Genomic DNA, 24,298 nt, shown 5'->3' with positions numbered 1-24,298 from the left:
GTCTGAATACTTTCAGTTTGAAATATTCACAGTTATCTATAAAAGTAAAGGACTGATAATTCAAAGAAATAAAATAAATTCTTCTCTATTCCCAAATATAGAATCATGCAGTTTTTGCACAGAACCATAGCAAGCTCATAGATTTCCAGCAGATAAACACCTGGAAAATGACTCTAGACCAGATTCAAATGGTGCCGGTTTTACAGAAGACTAAGGCTAATGAATTTCTCCTGTTACGAGGAAACTGTAAGGCTTGAAGTAGAACGCAGATTTTCCCTCAGGTTTTATCAAGGCAGTAGGATTTTTTTCCGAAGACTGAGATGACTGAGCGCTACTTAATGACAATAGAAAACCTATACTTACAATGTTCTTATATGTGATACACATGCTTTTGTTGATAACAATTCTTATGTAAACTCAGTTTTTAAAACTGAGAATTTAAAAGTTAAGTACATGATGTTTGGTAGTGGAGAAAACTATATTAATTATATTATTAATAGCTATTATTAATTATATTAATTAATAAAAGGTATTAGCTGAAACTGTATGAACAAGGTGCAAAGGGAAAAATGAATGTCAAAACTTGGACTGGTAGGGAAAACACGTTCCTTTTTCTTGGTACTGAACACAGGGGATTGAAGACAGGGGTACTTAACCACTGAGCCACATCCCCAGCCCTGGGTATGTTTTATCTTGAAACAGGGTCCCACTAAGTTGCTTGGAGCCTCTCTAAGTTTCTGAGGCTGGCTTTGAATTGGCAGTCGTCCTGCCTCAGCATCCCAAACACTGGAATTACAGGTGATACAGGTGCTCTTGATTGTGGGAAGCCATTCTCGCACGTGATTGGGCATCTCCCGGATTGGGTGTGAGGCGTTCTGGCCAAACTGTGTCGGAGCTATCCCCACCCTCTCCAGGTGGGAGAGCCTGTCCGTGTGGGGGTGTGACTGACCACTGACCCTTAGGCCAATCACTGACCCTGACCTTGGAATGCTGCCCCCCTCGACCTTCATTGGATGGAATTTTCTCCTGAATTTCTTGTTCCCCAATAAAAGGCCACTCCCTGGTGTGCTCTCTCTCTCTCTCCTGCTAGCCCTGAGTAAGCCTTGCTGCCCTACCGGGTGGTTCGAGGTAACACCCAGAGAGGTGAGAGCCGTCTTGGACCTGGTCATAAAAAAAGGTAATTGAGACTGTGTGTTTTATTTTGATCTCATTAGTTAACTTCTATGCCACGAACCTCTTTAATGAAACCAGCGTGCTGGTCGCCTGGTGGACTTGATGGTTAATACAACATAGAAATTTGTCTTACAAGATAAGTTTTAAGGGCTGTGGTTGTGGCTCAGTGTAGAGCGCTTGCCTAGCACGTGTGAAGCTCTAGGATGGATGCTCAGCACCACATAATAATAAATAAAATAAAGGCACACAAAATACAAAACTAAAAAAAAAAAAATTTAAAAAAAGATAAGTTTCAACATAGTAATATGGCAACTTAGAAGAAAGAAAATACATTTTTAAATGTGTTTAAAATGGAATAAATGTCCATGATAACTTCATGACTTTGGATTTATTCTACTTTTAAGAGTTATTACATCAAGGGAAATAGAAAATGATAACTGGAGAAATAAGAAAGTAAATACTATACCCTACCTACTGAAAAAGTTGAAAATTTGTTTTATTTTGCAGTGGCACATCACTACTGAGGAATCTGCTAATTACCTACTTCTTCTTCTTCCTAGGCACACAGGTAGAATCCATTTCCCAGTATCTCTTGGCAGTCAGATGTAGCCACATGAACAATTTAGAAAATGGAATATGAGTGGCAGGGATGATGCCACTTGTAGACATATCCCATAAAACATTCCCATCTATATTCTTTGTTTCTCAACCTTCCCCTGTTGGCTTAATTGGAATGTTTCATGTTGGCTAACCTTGGAAGTCACTTGTTAAAGATGACAAAGTCTCTATCAGTCTAGGGAAGACAGCCACACAGAGGAGTCTTCCTGTAAACCTGGAACCCATCTACAACTGTTACATAAACAACAAGTAAGCTTCTTTTGCATTAATCCACTAAAATTTGAAGGTCTAGTTACTACAAACTAGCTGCCTACTCTAACAAACAATATATTTGAACATGAGTCTGTATATTATGTTTTTCATGGGTCTTGGTAACGATATGAATGTCTTGATAAGCAATCTGTACACGTGGAAAAATAAGAATTCATACCCCATTTGAATCAAATGTTTGACATGTCAAGATCATTATAATGTTTTGAGAAACTAATAAAAAAATTTTAAAAAATAATTAAGCAGAAAATAAAAACATGCAGTTAGATAACTTAATCTGATATTTCTGGAGAAGAGTAAGTCCCAAGGAAAAGAAAATGCTCCTGGAATATGATATATCCTATAAATTAAGGTGAAGTTATTGAAGGATTTTATGCATTTAAAAGTAGAATATTTACTTTTGCAAAAATCTTCTTTAACTGTTTAGAATTTCACCCTAAATATGTTTCAAAGAGTTCAACATACTTGTGGAACTGTGTCTTTTACCAACCACCTTTTGGTAAGTGTGATGATAAAAACATTCTGCTCATCTCCACCACCAAAGTCCCCTGGATGCTAGTCATTGCTGATATTAATGAAGGCAGATATAAACTCATTATATCACTTAAATAAGTAAGTAGGAATGACTATAGTTGACAGGAGCAAGTATAGTCATTCCTACTTACTTATTTAAGAGGACTGTACTACATGACTCATGATATTCCTCAACATTCCAATCGCGTCGGAAAGAACTTCAACATTCAAGTAGCAGTGTTATCTAATAACTTAGCCTGAAAGCTCTCTAACATCCTACTTTCATAATTCAAGGACAAAATTCTATAATCACTCTATAGCTAGATTAACTCTCTCTCTTGGGCTCCTTAGCCCTGTTAGGGAAAAATCACTATCATGCCAAATAATCAACCCCAAACTCTCTTCTCTATTTTCATAGGAAGAGTCATTCTTTGCTGTGAAACTAGAGGAAAGGAAGTGGGATGAAGACAATTCTAGTTTTGAGGAAGTAGTAAATTGTGCAAATTTACTTCCAATAGATCATTTCCTTTTACCTGAGACAAGATAAAGTGGGAGTATGCTAAATATATAGTGGAGCCCTTAATGTCCAGTAGCTGTTACAGGATGAGAAACAGGAGTTAGCAGAGGCATGTAATAAGACTGTTACAAACATGTCTCCTTGTGCACATTATGTCTAGATAGTATTTCTTTCTTTCTTTTTTTTTTTTTAATTCCTCTTCCCTCCCTCCCCCCCCCCCTTTTTCTTGGTAGAGCTGGGATGGAACCCAGGGCCTCATGTATACTAGGTAAGCATTCCACCACTGAGGTACACTCCTAACCCTAGACAGAATTGCTGAGTCACTTAACTACAAAACAACAATCTATTTTCTGAATAATATATATGTCTACTAGCAGAGTATGAGAATCCTTTGTTATATCACATCATTGCCAACAGCAGTTATTACTGGTATTTGTATCAATCTAACTGGTGAGAAAATGTGCCTCGCTGTGTTGCCAAAAGCTTAGTCCTTGTCCTTGATGCCAACAAATAATGAGGACATGGTTTTGAGAAACAGGACAAAGAAGGTTTATTGCTTTGCTAGCAAAGGAGAAAAACAGGGGACTCCTGTTCCAAAGGTTGTGATGCTGACCGTCAGCAGGAATAAGGGGCTTTAAAAGAGGTGATTCAATGGCTACATTTCCCATGTTCTCTATTGGAGCTGTAATTCACTTGTTAATCTGGGAGACAGTCATTTCTGAGATCTTCTGGTACCAAAGTCTGGATTACTTTGTTCCTATGGTGGGTGTGTACTCAAGGACAGATAACTCTGCCTAGGATGGGGAAGAAAGGTAATTGTATTTCCCCTGAGATTAGGGAGGGGGAGAAATTAGGGAAGAGCAGGGAGAGACAAAGAGAAAAAAATATGTTCATTTTAAAAATAAATTGCAACAGCAGAGCAGCAAGGGCCATATTCAAAGCACAAGTGGACCACTGTTACATTTCTGCTCTGTCAATTTCTACATTCCATTTTTATGGAAAAATGGGCAACATCTCCAAACTGCAGGGGCAAATTTGGGGGATGTAACCCAAAGTCCCTGTTCTCTATCAGGTGGGGCGTGGAGAGTTATGGGTATTCAGCATCAGAGCAATTCAGAGGTACACAGAGGCTGATGGCAGGTGACTGGACAAGGCATACATACTGCAGGGATCATGCTAAGATAATAACAAGGCAGCAAAGCCTTACTTTTTTGTGAGCCATTAGCACAAAGACAATTAGTATTTCAAGCCAGTCTCTGAAAACCATGAAGACATAACTCATAATCACATCAGTGAAAAACAGATCAATTTTATCAATGTAGGATGTTAGGAAGACTTTTAGGTCTGTGAAATCAGACCCAAATTAACTCAGGTCAAATTTGCAATTATAGAGTCCTTTGTGATCACAATTATTAGGCACTCTCATGCAAGAACTCTTCCTTTATAGCCTCCAGCTTTACATACTTTTGGTAGGGCTGACAGAAGTGTATATCTTCAGATACATTAAAAAAAAAAAAGTTTTTTCTTTAAAATGTTCATGTAGGACTGTGCTCAGGCTATATTCTACTGCCAAGTGTTTAAGACCAAGTTGGTCAAAACTGACCTTGTTCCTATTTACCCCTAAGAGTCAGTTGAGGGAGGTTTTCAATATGGTGAAACAGGAGGTAGCATTCCTGGCTGCTCTGTGGAGTGAAACCAAGAAAGCAGACAGGCAGCTTCTCAGCAAGGTGGGTAAACAAAAAAAGGTGTGTGTGTTGGGGGGGCCTTTACTGGAATTTAAAACTAGACATTCAAAGCAGACTGGGGACTCAGGAAGCTGGATATAATAAAATAAGGAAGAAATCCCCAGCAGCACAGCCAAAGCCACAGCCAGGCCAGAAGCACCATACAGTGCAGTCCCTCCATGAGCATGGTGGAAGGATAAAGGAATTAGAGGAACCACATTTTTGGGAGGCCTGAGGTGTGTTTGGGTATGGAGCATTTAGAGTCAAGAACATTGCCTGGGAAACCTGAGAAACACACTGCACAATATCTGTGTGTGAGGAAAGAAGCCATCTCTCCAGGCAGTGTGAGGAGGGCAAAGGAAAGAAACATTTTGCAGCTGCTGCATGGGGGATGGCACCTGAGGGAGTCGATTCCTGGAAATCCGAGTTTGGCCCTAAACACATGCTGCACAACAGAGTGTGCTTAAGTGACCAGGAGAAAATCAAACATAGATAAATGTTTACACAGGGGACAGCTAGTCATGGAAACTCACCTGGTCCACCCCTGCCCCTCCAATCTAACTGCTTGCAGAACCAGCCAGGAGAGACACATCTGGCCAGAAACTCAGAAGGGTGGCGGTGGGAGAGATGGTTTGGAGACTGAACCTGAGAAAGGAAACATGGGGTCCAATGGTGATGTAGGGGACTAAGAATAAGGTCCCCTAATGAGCGAGAGGTACCCAGGGGGAGACCCCTGGGATATAGTCTTCAAGCATGAACCAGTAAGCACTGGGCACTGGAGGTGTGCTGACAAAATCTCCAGACCAACTGACATTCAGCAAAGAGCCTGAATCCCATGTAAACCTAAACTTTGCCTAAATTCCTCTTTTACTCCAGCAATCCAGAGAGTAGAGCATCATACTCCAGATGACTCAAACCTGAAGAATGAAATGGGAAGTCTAATACAAGAGGCTTATAGGACTCGAAATGTACAAAATTACAACAGACCCACACCAAGGTACATTATAATGAAAATGTCTAACACAGAGAATAAGAATTTTAAATGCTGTGAGAGAAAAATATCAGATTACTATAGGGGGAAACCAATTCGGATCTTAGCTGATTTCTCAACCCAGACCTTCAAAAGCTAGGAGGTCCTGGAATAACATATACTAAGCTCTGGAAGAAAATGGATGCCAACCAAGAATCCTATATCCAGCCAAATTAAGCTTCAGATTTGATGATGAAATAAAAACTTTCCCTGATAAACAAAAGTTAAAAGAATTTGCAACTAGAAAGCCTGCACTACAAAATATTCTCAACAAAATATTCCATGAAGATGAAATTTTAAAAATAGTGATAACCAGCAAAGAAAGGAACTACACTAAAGGAAGTCAACCAAAGGAGAAATTAATTCAGATTAAAAACTAAAAATAAACCCAAATGATCAGGAATACAAGTCATATCCTAAAAATGACTGGATCAAACAAAACCTAACAATATGCTGTCTACAAGAGACTCACCTCATAGGCAAAAATATCCAAAGAAAAAGATGAAAGGATGGGAAAAAACACATTACTCATATGGATTGCATAAACAAGCAGGAGTTTCTACCCTCATATCAGAAAAAGTGAATTTTAAGCCAAAGTTAATCGGAAGATACAAAGAAGGTCACTGCTTCAAGGAATTATACATCAACAAGACTATAACAATTGTAAAAATTTATGCCACCCCCAAAGTGGAGCACCTATGTACATCAAACAAACCCTTCTCAATTTCAAAAATCAAATAGACCATAACACAATACTACTGGGTAACTTGAACATGCCTCTCTCATTACTAGATGTATCTTCTGAACAAAAACTAAAGAAGCTAAAGAAGTAAAAAATGCAATTGAGAATTTAATAGACATATATAGAATATTTCATCCATCAATGACTGAATACACTTTTTTCTCAAGCAGCACAGGGATCCTTATCTAATATAGACCATGTTATGTAAGCTATCACATAGGTTGGCATACAATTGTAATATTACCTTAAGATTTTTTTTATCATCTACAGTGTTATTTTGATAGCTTCCATTCCATTGATATTAATTTTTGTGTTCTTGCTTTTTTCTTGATTAGATTTGTTTGATTTTTGTCAAATTTTAACTGTATTATTTCTCTATTTCATATATTTCTACTTACTCTCATTTTCATCTTCCTATTGCAGAATTTGAAAATAATTTGTTATTCTATCTTCTTTCTGATACAAGTTCTTTAAGTTATAAATGTTCATCTTAGTACTGTTTCATCCCAGAGATCCTGATATTTTAAGCTTTTATTATCACTTAGTTCAAAGCACTTTTTATTTACCTTTCTTGTGCTTTCTTTCTCGACCTCTAATATATTTATAAGTATGCCATTTAATTTTGAAATAGTTTACATGTGGGGATGAGGTTCTATATATTTTAAGGTGATTCTTTTCTAATGTAATAAATCATGCAAGAAACACAGTCTGCATGATTTCAAATTTTAAAAAAGTAATGGAAATGTTCTTTATATTGATTGTTTTGATTACATACTTGTCAAAATGGATCAAAATGAATACTTCAAATATGTGCATTTTATTGCACTTCAATTTAACCTCAATAAAGCTACGGGAAAAAAAAGTCAGCTGAGATTCCTCAGAGATCACTCTTCTTAGGGATGTGTGTGAAGCCTCTTGGCTCCTTTAGCTTTCCTTTACTAGCGATGCCACCTGCCAAGATGGGTCAGAGTCCTGCTAACCATATGTAGCTTTTCTTGGAAGCACCAAGGACATATCCATCTTCAATGACCCTCCTCTTTACAGAATGTGTACTAGTTGTCTTCCTGTTCTCTACCCTCTTAATGTGGTGACCCACCAAATTTGCAGGGCCTGGAGAGGTGTCCCATTGTTTTCTGGGCACTAGCTGACCTTAGAGGGCAAGGGCCAAACTGTTGGCTGCTTTTTCCTTGGCCCTTTTACTTCTTTGACTTTGGTCTCCAAGTATTTGTTTTCAAATACCCAGTTTCACCAGTCTTAAAGAGGAAGTGACTGGTTATAACTTCAATATCTATAATTTTACAGTAGCCCATTTCATTCAATTGGAGTTAGTATTAGTACTAGAAGTCAGCATTAAATATTATCTGTCCTATAGGTGATGGCTTATCTCAAACTAACCCAGGTTTTTTTTTGTTTTTTTTGTTTTTTTTGGTTTTTTTAGAAGCAGTGCCTCTGCAAAACACTAACAGGCAAGAGTTATACATTTTACAAGGAAATACAAAACAAGATGAACAGAGGAAAAACATATTCAGTTTGTAAAATAGCTATGAAGCAAGAAAAATGACTCTTATTACCTCGAATATCATTTAGCTATATATTATATCCCCTGTTTGAGATCACAGTAATATTTATAACAAAAATCAACTTTTGAACACAACTTTAAATGACCTAAGGTTTAGCCTATTTTGGAGCTATTCTAACATGAAGTAAGGTGGAAGGCAGAGCCTTATCTCAGGTAAGACAGAGTTCTTCACAAATAACACAATACAATATTACATCTAACACAATGCAACATTACATCTGAAACATGAATCAAAGAAAGTCTCTCCAAATAAGATGTCTTGACTTTCATTTATAAAGTTCACATGATAAAAATACTTGAACCAAAATTGTTACCTGACTTTTATAACAATAAAGAAATCAATAGGGCTGGCAGGTTGAAGGGAACATGACAGACAAGTGATAGAGTATCTGCACAATACTAGACCAAGAGTTTGCTAAGAATGTGCTCTTTACTATGAGCACATAAAATTCATTTGTGATCTGTTTATTTGGATAGGAAGTAATATGGAGAGGGTCCCAATAAAGATTGAAAACAGAAAGGGAGTAAAGTTCTGGTCACACTGATCTCTATTCACCACAAACCTAAAAGAAGAAAATAATAAATTTAGAAAATCTTGTTTAATACACAAATGACTAAGCAGTTTGTTAATGCTAAATAGACACAAATAGGGCCTATTGGATCTGTTTATTTCATTTATTTTATTTTATTTTTTGTGGCATTTGGAAATGAACCTAGGGCTTCATTCTTGCTGGGCAAGTGCTCTGAGTTACACTTCCACCTGTTGATTTTTTAAAAACACATTTTTATCTCTAATACATGAGGGTTTATAGTACACAAAATAAACTGACAACAATTCTCAGTATTTGGCATAACAATTATGGGAGATCGGTGAGACCTAACATTTTCCAGTTAAAACTTGCCCATTGAGTTTAAACAAAAATTATAATATCTGTATTGTATTAAAATTTTGGTGCATTTCCTGTCTAAGTTAAATATGACATAACGGGTTAAAAAAAGTACTAATTAGATCAGATTACTATAGTTTATATGTGTCCAAAAAAAGGACAACATATACAACTTTTAAATTAGAACAGCAAAACTTATGACCATGTAAAAACACTGCATTTCAAGACCAAGTTAAAAATTCATTTTACCATTTAAAACCTTGTATTTAACTTTATAAATACAAAATACGGCAAGTCAAAAGATTTCATGGTTTTCTAGTTTTTTATAGTGGCTATTTCAATAAGCCACTCACTCCCAAATGTGTCATGGTTACTCCATACAGTTCTATATTTTGCTCTCAGAAGATGATTTTACCTCCTATTTCATAGAATGAATAGATGACATCAGACAAGAACTACTGTAACTACTTGTAACTAAGCCTGCAATTAAATTTATTTCCTTTTATCCCTTCACTATTACAGTGGAATTGGCGTTCCTCCTATTATCCAAATTTAAATTTCTGATTAGTGCTTTAACTTTTATCTTCCTCTTCTACCTGAGACTTAAACAAATTAATTATCCTCTATTTCCCTTAAATTTTATCTTTCTTTCAGCATTTAAACATAGGGTCTTTCATCCTTAAAAAAATAAATAAATAAATCTACAATTGCTCAAGCTACAATTCTCTCTTCTCCCCTTCACAGCCAAATTCTTGAAAGCATTGTCAACACTTAACTCTCCCATCATACCTTTTCTTCACCTTCAATCGAAATTTATCTAACTATAATCTGATTTTCACCTCCAAGGTCTTATCAAAATCACTCATGAACCCTTCTTGTAAAACCCAATGTATATTTTCTCTCATCTTAGTTGACCTCTTGGGTAGCATTCACTACAGCTGATTACTTCCTCTCTCAAATACTATCTGTCACTGGCTTCTATGACCCTGCTGGCTTTCTTTTCACTTGTCTGGACTTTATTTCCCAGCTTTTGCTGAGCTCCCTTTCTCCTTCATTCCTTTAAGTCACTGATGCTCACCAGTACTTGCTCCTTACATGTGTATCTCTTCTCATATCTTGAACAATGTCATCCATTCTTAATATTTGATGATTTTCAAATCTATTTCTTTTTTAATGTTTTTCTTTTTTATTTGTTCTTTTTAGGTATACACGACAGTAGAATGTATTTTCACCCCCCCACACATAATTTTATTTATATATATATATATATATATATATATATATATATATATATATATATATATATATATAAAATATACATGGAGTATAACTTCCCATTTTTGTGGTTGTACATGATATGGAGTTACACTAGTTGTGTATTCATATGTGAATATAGGAAAGTTATGTCTGATTCATTCTACTGTCTTTACCATTCCCTTTTTTGATGGTTTTATTAGTGCCTTATAATTATACATAATATTGGAGTTCATTTTGGCATAATCATAAATGCATTTAACATAGTTTGCTCATCTTCAATCCCTAATACTTCCCCTCTCTCTCCCTTCCTCCTTTCCCTGATCCCCTTCCTCTTTTCTACTGGTCTTCTTCTTTTTGTTTATTGCTTTTTTTAACTGGTGTACTATAGCTATACATAAAAGTGGAATTCATTGTGATTTCTATAGTACAGATTTCTCTCATGAGCTCATGACCTATGTATCCAACTGGAAACTTTTCCTTTAGCTCACTGCTGTGTCCCTCTTTACCTAATAATTCTTATTCATCCATCAAATCCTAACTTAGATGTTACTCCCTCCAGGAAGCTACATTTAAGGTTTCCAGTCTGGGTTACAGATCCTTCCCTAGTATACTCTTTTTCCTGTTATATCATTTTACCATGTTGTATAAGAGTTACTTTGTATTCTCCCTTGATTATAAACTACAAAAGTATATAAATTTTATTCCATCTACCACAAAATTCATAGTACCTACTATACTTCAAGAAACTTTCTTTGAATAAAGTATTTCAATGAACAAATGGGTGATAGACAAATGGATGGAAACATTTATTGTGTTTCCAAATAGGATAGGAAATGGAAATCTTGATTATTATGGCTATGAAATGAAAAGAAACTGCTTGAAGAAAAATTATTTAAAAATATTAATTATTTAGGGATGTGAATATAATTCAGTGTCAGAACACATTTGGCATTTGTGAGGCCCTGGGTTCAATCCCCAGCATCAACACCACAAAAAAAATTGTAATATTAGCTGGGTGCTCTGGGGCATACCTGTAATTCCAGCAGCTTGGGAGACTGAGGCAGGAGGACTGCTCAAAGCCAGCTTCAGCAACTTAGCAAGGCTGTAAGCAACTTAGCAAGACTCTATCTCAAATAAAATATAAAAAAGGGCTAGGGATGTGGTTCAGAGGTTAAGTGACCCTGGGTTCATTTCCCGGTACCAAATAACAACAATAATCATTTAGATAGAATCATAGCCTCTAATAAAAATTATCTTCCATAATACCATTCCAAGTCCAAAAACTATATCCAGGACAACCAACCTAATGTATATTATTTAAAAGAAAGTGGAGAGTAAGGAAATTAAAGGGACCATTTGCTGACAGAACTGTTACATTGATAGCTACTAAGAACTTTGGAATAATAGCATGGAAATCAAGTAGCTAATACTTTAGATATACAATTGTACATGTACAATCATCTCATGAGAAAAGCATTAAGCATTTGACTAACCACTAATGCTGAAAAACTAAGGATGTCTCCAAAGAAAATGAATCTTTTGTTTTATACGCTTATAGAAAGAAAAAAATGGATGCACTTTGCACCTATAATTTCATCAGGCTAAAATTAGATATTTAATTCACATCTGCTAATGCTTGCTGCAAGCCAGCCATGCATGGGCTGTGTGTGTGAGCTATGAGCCTTTGAGCACGAGGGGACTGGACTAACATTGCTGATGTGACTGGGCTGTGCAATGTATGTGTCCTTTTCGCTCGCTCTGCTTTTGATACCACACAACACCTGAGATGGGTGTGGCTTTCCAATATGTCATTCAAACTGCAGACAGCAAGACATCACCAAGCAACCCCATGAAACCCAATCCCTTGCCTTATTTGGGTTGAACCTTCTGGAATGTTTTTCCCTCCAATAAATGGGATGGTTTCAAGTGTGGTCTCTCTCTTTTGCCTGCCTCTTTTGCAGGAGCTGGAGCAGAAGAGCCATCATTGAACCCCAAGAAAAAGGTACTTTCTGTGTCTGTGTGATTATTTAGTGCCAGCACAATTCACCTGGAGTGACCCTTGACTGATTTAGTTGCATGTCGCGGCAAATGCTACCAGGGCTGCTTCTAGTTTTTTCTCCTAACAGGTAACACAGAGAGGTTATAGACATCTATTATTCTGCTTCCCTTTAAGGTGCTTAGATCATCTCCCAATCTCTATAAAAGTCACATGCAAATTTGCTTGGATGAGATGACTTTGTAAACATAGTATTTCTAAAAAACTACAAGAATTAGAAAAAAAAGAATTTGTTTCTGGATTTTAGATTCATTAACTCATTAAATGTTAATTTACTAAAATCTTACAATACACAAGGCTTATCTGTAAAATGAGAGTGATGAAAAAACTCTCCCTCAAAGAAGCTTCGAAAATTAAAGTTAAAACTGATATGTAAAATTATGCATAATCAGCTTGATTTAATCATTCTGAATTTATGTAGATATCAAAAGAACTTGTTGTATCCCAGAAATATTCAATAAAATTTAGAGTTAGTACAATTGCTTTGATGGTCCCAACTGTCCTCTTACATCTTCAGGTAGAAAATGCCATTTATTTCTCAAAAAATTACTAGAGATAAATTATATATTTGGTTTCTAAAAGAGTAGCCACATTGTACTTAGTAGTCAAGCAGTCCATCTCAAAATTATATAAACAGAATTACATGTTAAGAATTACATTAGAAAGCATGAATACACTTGAATTTCAATTCAAAATACAATTCAGGGGGCTGGGGATACAGTTCAGTTGGAAGAGTGCTTGCCTTGAATGCACAAGGCCATGGGTTTAATCCCCAGCAGCACCACCAAAAAAAGAAAAAAGAAAAAAACAATCCAGGCCAGCTGCAGTGGCAAGTGCCTGTAATCCCAGTGGCTTGGGAGGCTGAGGTAGGAGAATTGCAATTTCAAGCCCATCCTCAATAATTCAGGGAGGCCCTAAGCAATTCAGTGAAATCCTTTCTCAAAATAAAGTTTAAAAAGAGTAGGGTATGCGACTCAGTAGTTAAGTGCCCCTAGGTTCAATCCCTGGTACCAAAAAACAAAAAACAAAACACACACACACACACACACACACACACTCTCACATATTCAATTTCAAAATGTAGATTATAGTACAGAGACCAAAAAGAAAAAATGTTACATACCTTTTATGTAAACTGATTGCCTGGCATTATTTGAAAATTTCCAAGTCTTGGAAAATAATTACAGAAGTAAGTTTGGTTTAATTTAAGGTTTAATTCAAGGTACAAACTTTTTATGACATTAAAAAAAAAAAAAGGCTTGTCTATGACTGCTTCATGTCCTGATTTCCAATGTGAATCTAATAAAATAAAATTCCAAAAAAGGTCAAAACCATTCTTCATAAAAACCCAGAAAACTAAAAAATAAACATTAAAAAAAAATTCTCTCTCTCTCTCTCACTCTGTCTTTAAAAAAAAAAAAACAGAAAAAAGCTGCATTCATTTTCACAACTCTAGGTTTGGTGTAATCAGAAACAAGAAGTGTTTTTCCCCAAAAAATGTATTTAAATTTCACTCTGTGATGTATGTAGAGAAAAAATAATCTACACTATTTTTGGAGGGGTGGGTACCAGGGATTGAACTCAGGGGCACTCGACCACTGAGTCATATCCCCCAGACCTATTTTTTATTTTATTTTTATTTACACTCTTTTATATGTGTCCTACTACATAGGCCATTAGATGTAGTACAGGTGGAATGTGGTAGACTTGTTTGTGTGATGAGTTGATTCAGGAAACCAAAAAAGGGGATCATCCAATTTAGCTTTCTAAACAACAATATATTTTTACACAGAATTAACTCATCTTCAATTTCATATCTATGTGACCTTCTTCACTCTTCTCCATTAACGCATATGGTAAATTCTTTAACATTGTGGAAAAAATAAGCATAACCTCACATTTCAAGATATGCGGCTTTGAAAATAGATTAGAAAAGATACATAGTGAAAGAAACTTTAAAATGCATGATTATTGGACATTTTAATAGAAAAATGCAAAAGAGATACAAAACTGCTCTAACTTATTATCCTTTCCAGAATCAAACTAAATTGTTTGAAGCTTCTTAAAATGAACAAACCAAATGCAGGTTATGAGTTCTATATAGTAAGTAAAATGCTAAAGTGTATGAAGTAATACAATAGATTTTTCTTATTTTGAGCCTGAAACAAAAAGGTGGTTCTAGAACAAATATTTGAAAATAATGATAAAGCTAGATTCTAAAAAAATCTTGTCAGCATCTTTATAATCTTATTATAGTACAAGGCCAAGGTTTACTTAAAAATTTTGGCAAGTCAAACTTACACAATTAAAATAAATATAGTGTCACGTGATTTGGTCTCCCAAAGATTGGAATTTTGACCTTGTCTGAAGTCTTCCTGATTCAAATGCTACAAATACTTTAGCTGAAGAAAATATTAAACATTAATTCTCCCAGAATGTGGCTGTGCTTTTTAATGTTCATGCCCCACACTAATATTTAACATAGGCTTATTTAATTCAACAAATATTTATTATCACCAGAGATAAGCTCTAGCCTGAGGCAACAAAGACATAAAGTTGACCAAAACCAACACAATGCTTCTTCTTACAGGACTAAGAGAAGCAGAGAAAACACAGAATTAACAAATAATTACAAAAGAGTAATTATCCAAGAGTATAGGATAAGCAAAAGTATTTTTAAAAAATCTATGGAGTCAGCGAAGGCCTTGTGGTAGAAGTTTTCAGCTAGCATCTTTAAAACAAAACTATTCAAGTTTATGGCAAGAGAACCATATTTCTAAAGGTTATTGCTGTTCAGTCCCATCAATTAAATTACCCTTATAACACATACAGGGTAATTTAAGTGCCAGGCTTACATATTCAGCATAATACGCTGCTTTTAAAAAAGTTCTTAGCTATAGTCTTAAACATCAAAAAGAATCACTTCATTTCTACTACTTCAGGAAAATCCAATAAAGCATGGGTTTAAAATAATATTTCTGGAAAATGGCAGACTGATCCCCTAAGTTTCTTTCAATCACTTCCTCCTCAACTACACTAAAATCACAGTAAAGAAATTTAAAAAGGCATAAATACATAAGGACTAAAAAGAGAAAAGAAGAAGAGATTAAAACAATCAAGAGAATTCACCAACATTTCTGTAAAACTGAAGAGATGGAGGAGTGATAATTGACCTAGGGGAGCAGAGGCACTCGGTGGGTACCTTGGGAAAGACTAAATGGAAGTATAAATCTCAGAAATGCGAGGTACTGGAAACACAAGCAGCTATATAGACACTTTGTAAGTGATGGAACTAAAAATAGGATTAAAAATAATACATAAGTAGAGCATTAGGTATTTCCCCAATATATGTTCTTACACCTATGTACATGGCCCTGCATCCAGAATATTACTGCTCCCCTACCTCTCTAATTCTTTGAAGAAATTCAATGATACCAAAAAAAAAAAAGTGCTATGAAATGCTGACATTTGAGTGCTGCTCTAATAAAAAATATGATCACCCAATGAAAAGCCATGCTCATGTAAAGAACTTTTGAGAAGATCTCAAATAATAGATGGGCAACAACCATAGATATGTGAGGATAATCTGCAAAATAAAAGTGAGAATCTCTTAACTCAAACAGCGATTAAAATAAAAAAAAAGAAGGAACCTAGAAGAAACAAAGTAATGCACAGAGCAGAAAACAAAACAAAATTACAAGTTATATTCTTAAAGTAAAAAGAGGCCCAGGTGGCTCATGCCTGTAATCCCAAATGCTCAGGAGGCTGAAGCAGGAGGATCACAAGTTCAAAGCCATCCTCAGCAACTTAGCAAGGCTCTTAGCAATTTAGGGAGACACTGTCCCAAAATAAAAAATAAAATGGGCCGGAAATGTGGCTCAGTGGTAAAGCACCACTAAGTTCAATCCCTGGTACAAAACAAAACAGAATGCCTGTAACACATGAACCCATGAACATAGAATATAAAAAAGTTCTAAAAAAAATAGGATGGCTAAAATTAATAATTCAGAAGAAAGTCTGGAAGATAAAGGCAATGATATTTTCCATAAAAGCCAACCACTTACAAGATTGTTAAAACTGAAATACAAGAAAGATTGACATTAGAATTAAATTAGGATCTGTCATCAAATACTAGCAGTTTAGAAAATGAGAACCAAAAAAAAAAAAAAATGTAGAAGAAAATATCAAAGAAATAGTACAAGAAAATTTTACACAAGAATTTCCATATTGAAAGGGCCCCTAAGTATGTAGCACAAAACTATACATACCAAAGCTCATTATTGTGAACATTTTAAAAATCAAGAATAAAAAATTTACAAAAGTTTTCAGAGAGGTGACAAAAGGTCACATAAAAAAAGGGTATGACAATCAAAATGTAGGACCAGAGATTTGGGAAGGATAAGACACAGAATTCCATTTTTATATGACTTCTAAAACAATGTACAGGAACTTTCATACACACTAAGCAATATGTAAAAAAATAGATAAGTAAATAAATTAATTAAACAAATTTATTGAATGTTCACTACATGCCAGGTGTGTCTTCCTGTTTTAAATATATTAACCCTTCTAATTCTCATAAGAGTGTGAGACTGTTATCTTCTTTTATGGATAAGGAAACAGGTATTGAGAGATTAAGTAATTTGCACAAAATGACAGAGCTAGTAAGTGGTGGATCCTGAGTTCTAGTTTTCTGAGTGTTGGTTTTGAAAACTGCATGTTACTGTCTCTCCATTTAAAAGTAAAATTAATTATAAAAAAGAAGAAAATACTATTTACATGTTCCCTACCTTGTTAATCTATTCCCAGATCAACTGTGGTTGATTGAAAGTTCTAACCTGGTACAACTTGGTAAAAAAAAGTTTAATGATACCTTTCCTCTTAAGCCACAAAAATGTACTATTTGGGGGAGAAGGAGAGTATTGAATGCTGAGGGTATTTGCTAGTTATTTTAAGTATTCATTATATAAAAGTACTTTGGGTTGTATGGTTATGATTTATTTCGAGAAGTTCCATGAAGCGGATTCCCTAACCTAAATGCATCAATGACCTGCATCAAAATAACCAATGCACTCAGATCACCACCATGTATTTACACAAAGCATAAAAGCTACAAAATTTCACTAAAGTTAAAAACAGTACAGTTGTCTCTTTTCTAAATTATTTTTTTATCTTTTTCACACTTTTCTAGTGTAGCAAGGAAAATTTCCCTAGACAATTTTTCTATTTATTTGCATTTCTTTATTAAATATGATGATGTGATAAAAACATCAATTATGCCCTTTTTAGTCACTCTTACCTCACACTCATCTTTACCTATATTATCAACTGTCTAATATATATTATCAACTATAGTTAGACATTTTCATGTGATTAAAGTCCTCTGTAGGAGCTTCATTTATAGTTTCCTAACTTTGCTGTTATATTGGGGATTGCACCCAGGGCTTCAAGTATTCCAGACAAGCACTCTACCTCTGAGCTCTATCTCCAGCCCCTTAATTCTTGTTTTAATGGGGTAGGTGGGAGAGAAATATACTCTTCTTGAATAGTTTTTTTCCCCCTTTTACATTCTGATGTCACCATATTTCCTCCTCCTCCTTTTTAAAAATTTTATTTATTTATTTATTTTGGCACTGGTAAATGAGTACAGGGCTTCATGCATAGCAGGCAAGTGCTCTACCACTAAGCTACATTCCCAGCCCACATCTTTCATTTTGACTTATAAGGAAGCTACAAAGATTTAGCGTTTCTATCCTTGGTACTTCCATACACTAATATAATGACTTCTGAGACCTCAGACCACTACTTCAAAGCTCATCCTATTGCATTCGATTTCCTGAATCATTTACTTTTGCCCTGCCTAGTCTGGTGGTTCCTTTCTCACACACGTAGCTCTCACATTTTTACCTCTCCTCCCCTTTCTGAGTCGTGTTTTGTTTTATTTTGGAGGAGAAGGAGGAGTGTTTGATTGACAGGCGGTAGCTGTAGCAACCCATAAGCTCCGGATGCGTCAATGACAGTATCATCTATGTCTTCCCAACACTTAGTAAAACAAATCCTAGGCTGCTCGGCCTAGGTCTCAGTTTCGCTCACAGGAGATTCTCTACCCACGGCCACGGAGCTCACTATATCTCTACAAGCTTCAACGTCCAGTGTTACCGTGACCTACGGTCTCAGTCGCACCGTGCATATAGTCCTCACCATCCCTCCCCGTGCACAGGTGGGATACCTGCCCAACCCTCGCGCGTCACCTGCGGGCCGCCGCCAGCGCGCGCGCGCGCTCGTGCACATACCGTCTCCTTGGCAGCAGCCACCGGGATGGGAAGCAGTCCCCGGCCTCGGGGCAGGTCCTCGAGCTCTGTGGCCGCGCTCTCGGAAGGACGCCCGGGCGCCAGCACCCGCGCGGAGTCGCCTCTGGGGTCCCCATACAGCTGGTAGCACAGGAGGCCGACAAGACCCCCGCCCGCTGCCGCTGCGATGCTCAGTTCTCCCCAGCGCCGCCGCCGCCAAGCTGCCTCAGCCACAGCCCCCTCCTCATCCTCCTGGCAGGAGTAGGGCCGACCAGAAAGGCCCGGGGCCGGCCCCGCAGGCCTCGCCCACGGCCCAAGAAAGGGCTGGTGAGGAGAAAGCGTCGGCGGCAGCCGGGGCGGCGGCCACAGGAGCCTCCGCAGTGCAGCCATAGCGGGAGCCTTGGGCACCAGCACTGCAAGGGAGCAGGGAGGGGGAGGGGGGCACCGAAACCTCGCGAGAAGTCGAGGCGGAGCGGTCCGCGGCTGTGGAGAGAGACCCTACGGACTCCAGGCCTGGGGTAACCTGCCGGTGGCAGGGCCTGGGGCTCACCCTGGGAATAGCGAGAGCGAGGCTGCGAATCCTGGCAGTTCTTCGGCCCTGCGACCTCAGTCCAACCACGCAGTCGTAAATAATCGTGCCGGCACCTGGCCGCGCCAGAAGCCAACACCTCCGGGTACAGCGGGGTCAGCGGAACTCCGGAGCCCTCGGGTGCTGGGTGTCCCGGGCCCCGGGCTCCCGTGGCTCCTTGCCTCTGCCTTGCCGGGTGGGTGTCGGAGCCCTGGATAGCACTCCTCTACGAAAGTCACACCGCCTAACGGTATCCTGATCTTATGACACGAGGTCGTGAATAATTTGCAATTGTATCTTAACAGGTACAACAAAGATGAGGTGAACAAATTTGGTCCAAGTCATAAAGATTTCAGATTTTATGTCAAACCATGTTTCAACTACACAGTGGTACTTTTATTGAGGGAAGTCTAATGCTGTTTTTTTTTTTTTTTTGGTTACCGTTAAATTTTTTTATTATTTTTAGAATCATTAATATGCCCAAATCCCTCAGTTCAACAAATCAGAACTGTATTAAACAAATAAGTGAAGGATTTTTTAAATTCTTGATAAAGACAAAATTTCAAAACACACCCTTAATTTTTGTGGGAGGCCGTTGGTATAAACACAAGAATTGATAAGCACATTTTGCTCTTTATTTTTGTGTTTTTGTTTGTTTGCTACATTGTCAGTAACTGTCTTATGAGAAAATGTATATGACATTCTTCATATGTTATAGGGTTTCCCACCTCTAACCCCAATTTTGATACTGAGTTATGCTAGCTTAGGTTTCCATATTTTGGACTGGTGAGAAGCTCACAAAGCATATTAGAGCTATAAAGACGACTAACCAGTGGTTTCAGTTGTGCTACAGTGACAAGGGACTAAGATCAGTTCATTATGGCAATTCTTAAAAAATTAGGGCTTTCAGATGCAACCAAAATAAAGTTCTCATGTCCAGGTCCTGCTACTCCTATTCCTAACACCTTGTTTTAATAGAAGTCAGTGGGATTTTGCTTCCTTAAAGCTACCAAAAGTGGCAAAAAAACATCTTTTATAACATATAAACAAAACCCGTAGTTTAGGATGTCATTTCTGCTTGTTTATTCATGCCTGTTGGTTTTATGTAATAAAAAGCTTCTTATTTTATTAAGAAGTTTCCCTCAATTTCTCTGAATTCCATTTAATTTTTCCAAAAAATATAACAGTTTCTCTAAAATTGTTTACTTTGAATTCAACACAATTTCCTGATTTCCTCATGAATTTCCAACATGTCCTAATGCTGGAATTCTTGAGCAGACTCATAAATTTTTATTAGTTGCTTTTAATTAAAATTAAGTAGCTCTGAAGAGAATTAGGGAGATAAAACAATAACGTATTACACATGAACAATTTTTAAGATGATCTTAAACATGTATTATGTTCATACATTTATATTCATATATTTTTATTTGTGTTAGCTGTCCATTGTTGCAATTAAATACCTAATAAAATAAACTTAGTGGAGAAAAAATTTATTTTGGCTCATATTTTTAGTCCATAATCATCTGGCATCATTGCTTTTAGGACTGTGGCAAGGCAGAAACATCATGGCAGAAGGACATGGCAGAGGGAAGCTGTCATCTTATGGTATCTAGAAAACAGAAAGGGACCAGAGAGAGATACTTTCCTATGACCTACTTCCTCCAACTAGGCTCTACCTTTTACAGTTTCTACCACTTCCCAATAGACGTACCAATAGATTAATCTTTCAGTAAAATCAGAGCCCCCATGATCCAATTACTTCCTAAAGCCTTACCTCTTAACATTACTGCATTGGGTACCAAGGTTTCAACACATGAGCCTTTGGGGGGATATTCCAGATCTAAAGGAAATACTAAACTCTCTATAGTCTTAGTAAATTCGCATGATATAATTTCTGCAAGAAATTTATTCGAACAGAAGCTAAAGTTTGCTATAAGATGTTGTGGATTTCAGCTTATAGAATACTTTGGATAAAATGTCTGTGCGAAAATTATTTTAATTACAACTTTCCATTGTACCTTTCCTTTAAAAACCAATTTCCTTAAGAATAGTTACTGTTTTCTTCCCATGTCCAGGGCTCTATAGCTATAGCTACACAAAAATAACCAAATTCCTTTATTAGGCAGATATTTTTCTGAATTTAATTTCTGTAGGAAAAATTATACAAAGACACATAGTATTAGGAATTTGGAATCTGTTTTAGTCAGTTTTTTTTTTTTTTTTTTTTTTTTTTTTTTTGCTGCTATGACTTAACCCAACCAGCAAAACTGTAGAGGAGGAAAACTTTATTTAAGGGCTCACAGTTTCAGAGTTATTAGTTCATAGAAGGCTGGCTCCATTCCTTGGAGCTTGAGGTGAGGCAAAACATGGCAGAAGAGTGTGGCAGAGGGAAGCAGCTCACATGGTGATCAGAAAGCAAAGAGAGATCTTAACTTGCCAGATACAAATATATACCCCAAAGCCACACCCCCAATTCCCACCTTCTCCAGTTACATCCTACCATTTCAGTTATCTCTCAGTTAATCCCTATCAGGGATTAATTCACTGATTAGGTTAAGGATGTAACCCAATAATTTCTCCTGCAAACCTTCTTGCATTGTCTCACACATGAGCTTTGTGGGGACACCACACCTGAATCAGAGTCATTTTTTAAATTTCAGATACTATTGTTGGGTCAATATACACTCAGCCCATTGTCTTCATTTTTATGTCAATTCTATTAAGAATAATATACAAAGTAATGCCCCTATGCCATAATGAGATCCCACACCTTCAAAGAAATATCACTTAATATTCACCACAGTCTAAGTAAAAAGAATGTTCTGAAACATATTTAAAATTTTTGAACAGCAAGGATTGAGTCAAAAAGTGTTTTCTAAGAAGGCACATATCTCAGTGGATAAATGATTAGTTAGAAGGCAAGAAATCTGGACTACATTTTTGGTTTTGCTACATCTTAATTATAGTGCCTCGGAGGCCACAATTTCCTAGAAAATAATGAAGTTGAAGAGGTGAATGCCTCCTAAACCCATGTTTCTAATTAACTAAAATGCTCCAAGCATGTTAATAAACCATATATTTGTAAATATATATGTGTATGTGTGTGTATGTGTGTACACATGCATAGAAATAGCCTAACAAAACTTCTATTAAAACATGTTCTTTACTTTATACATTCTGAGCTCCTGAATTTTGACTAGTTAAAATAGGAGGAGCACTTACAACCAAGACTCTGTGTCCAGGTACCCCAAACCATTGGCCTACCCAATTCTGACAGAGCAAATGTACCAAAGAGTAAACTGAACAGTCTCCTTTTCAGGAAAGTTGTCATAAACATTGTTTCCCACCTTCATAGCTGTCTTCCTTAGGGGAAAGTGGGTAGAATAAAAGGAGAAAGTGTAGGTCCTTCCGTGGTGTTTTGTCTTCAGAGTGCTAGCCACCAGGAATCTGGAGCTCAATTCCCTAGCCTCCAGGACTATAGGAATCAAGTTACCCAAGGCATTGAGGTAACTGTTTTCTAGTTTGACTAGCTCATATTCCAAGGACATTGACTTGCACCCTGCCCTTTCTCTTACCCATACCTAAGCTATAGCTGAGCAACATGAAGCCAGACCATTTATCTACCCAGTTATTGGCATGCAAGAGTATTTTAATGATGTTAATTACAATGAAGAAAATGTAGTGGAGTGGAAGAGGGAGGGAAACACCATGGCTCATCAGACACTAAAGGAAATGATAAACTAAGCAGCACATCTGGAGATGTAATCAACCCAGATGGGAGGCCAAAAGGAGAAATAAAGGGGTTGACAAAGAAGGATAAAGGACCAAATGTGACCATGGAATGAAGTGACAGGAACAAGTTTTGTGATTTTGAGATTCTAGTACAGAGGCTTTCCTCTTATACATTACTTTGGCAGAATCTTGCTGGATTAGACCTTGCAGCTCACTTCTTTTGGTCCTCTGAGGAAGTCTGGCATGATCTATGACTAAAGGCCATTAACTTGACTGGTGAGTCCTTCCTTTTTGTTCTGTCACCTCACTGGTGACAACAACCAAGCTGTGAGTCACACACACATTTAACTATTTAACTTCAAGACTAGTAATAGTTTCACATTGACCATTACAACTATCCAGTCTGTTTTACACAGTTTCCAAGGTCTTTGCTGATGGTGCTTCATTGTTTGATTCCTATTGTTTAGGTCTTTCAAACTTCTCTGTCTTTGTCTACTATTTAGTGGCAAGGACTGATATATTTGGGAAACAAGGAATAGCAGCTCAGACTTGCAACCAGCAAAGCCACCCCTGAAAACAGGTGAGTCTTTCTCAATTGTCATATCCTGTTTTCATGTCTGATAGTGATTAAAGCTTCCACACCTACCCAAGGTATATTCTGGTGGAAAACAGCCTCAGAGTAAGAAAATGATCATCCATTACACAAGCATAACACTAGGTACCAAAATAAATAATACAATATTTCTAAAACTGTTGGCAGTATCTACTAGAGGTAAATATATGCATGTCCTATGACATATCAATTTCATTCCTAGGTAAAATACTCAAAAGAAATATGTACTTATGTCTACCAAAAGACATATTGAGGAGGCTTTATAGCAGCACTATTTGTAATTGGGGAAAAAACACCCAGAAACTATTTATATGCCTATCAGTAATAGCCAGGATCAAAAAAATTGGGGGCACAGTGATTACACAGATTACACACCTGTAATCTCAGCTACTCAGGAGACAAAGGCAGAAAGGATCACTTGAACCCAGAAGTTCAAGACCAGCCTGGGAAACATCTGATGCCTCATCTTAAAAGTATTACATTCAGACAATTAAAAATTATGAAGCAATAAAACTTATTGAACTTCAACTACCTGTAATTATATGGATGAGTTCATAGCATAAAGTTGAGTCAAAGAAGCCAGACATGAAAGAACTATCTATATTATTCCATTCATCACGTTCAAAAGAGCAATAATAATAGAAATTAACATAGTGGTTTTCCTGGGTAGATGATAGTGACTAGAAAGGAAAAGAGGAGGCTAGCCTAAAAAGTTTTAACCACGGA

At 36.9% G+C, this 24,298-nt stretch overlaps 1 protein-coding gene across 5 annotated transcripts in view; it reads right to left on the bottom strand.

The window, feature by feature from the left end:
- The window catches only part of Micu3 (mitochondrial calcium uptake family member 3), a 100,096-nt gene extending 80,710 nt beyond the window's left edge, over nt 1-19,386 (bottom strand). For 2 of the 5 annotated variants that reach the window (XM_046425972.2, XM_046425973.2), the window contains exon 1: nt 18,660-19,090. In XM_046425972.2, coding sequence (XP_046281928.1) covers nt 18,660-19,046 — 387 coding nt within the window. In that variant the 5' untranslated portion in view covers nt 19,047-19,090. Of the gene's footprint in view, nt 1-18,659; nt 19,091-19,206 lie in introns of those variants that run through there. The other 3 variants (XM_058573114.1, XM_046425971.2, XM_058573115.1) reach the window with 3 other exon arrangements.
- Nucleotides 19,387-24,298: the final 4,912 nt, after the last annotated feature.

This window comes from Marmota monax, unplaced genomic scaffold (assembly GCF_021218885.2).
Source record: "Marmota monax isolate L192 unplaced genomic scaffold, Marmota_monax_Labrador192_F-V1.1 WCK01_AAM20220418_F8-fsc00197, whole genome shotgun sequence".
NCBI lineage: Eukaryota > Metazoa > Chordata > Mammalia > Rodentia > Sciuridae > Marmota > Marmota monax.
Note: the sequence above shows the minus strand (reverse complement) of the source record. Positions and strands in the feature narration are given on the sequence as shown.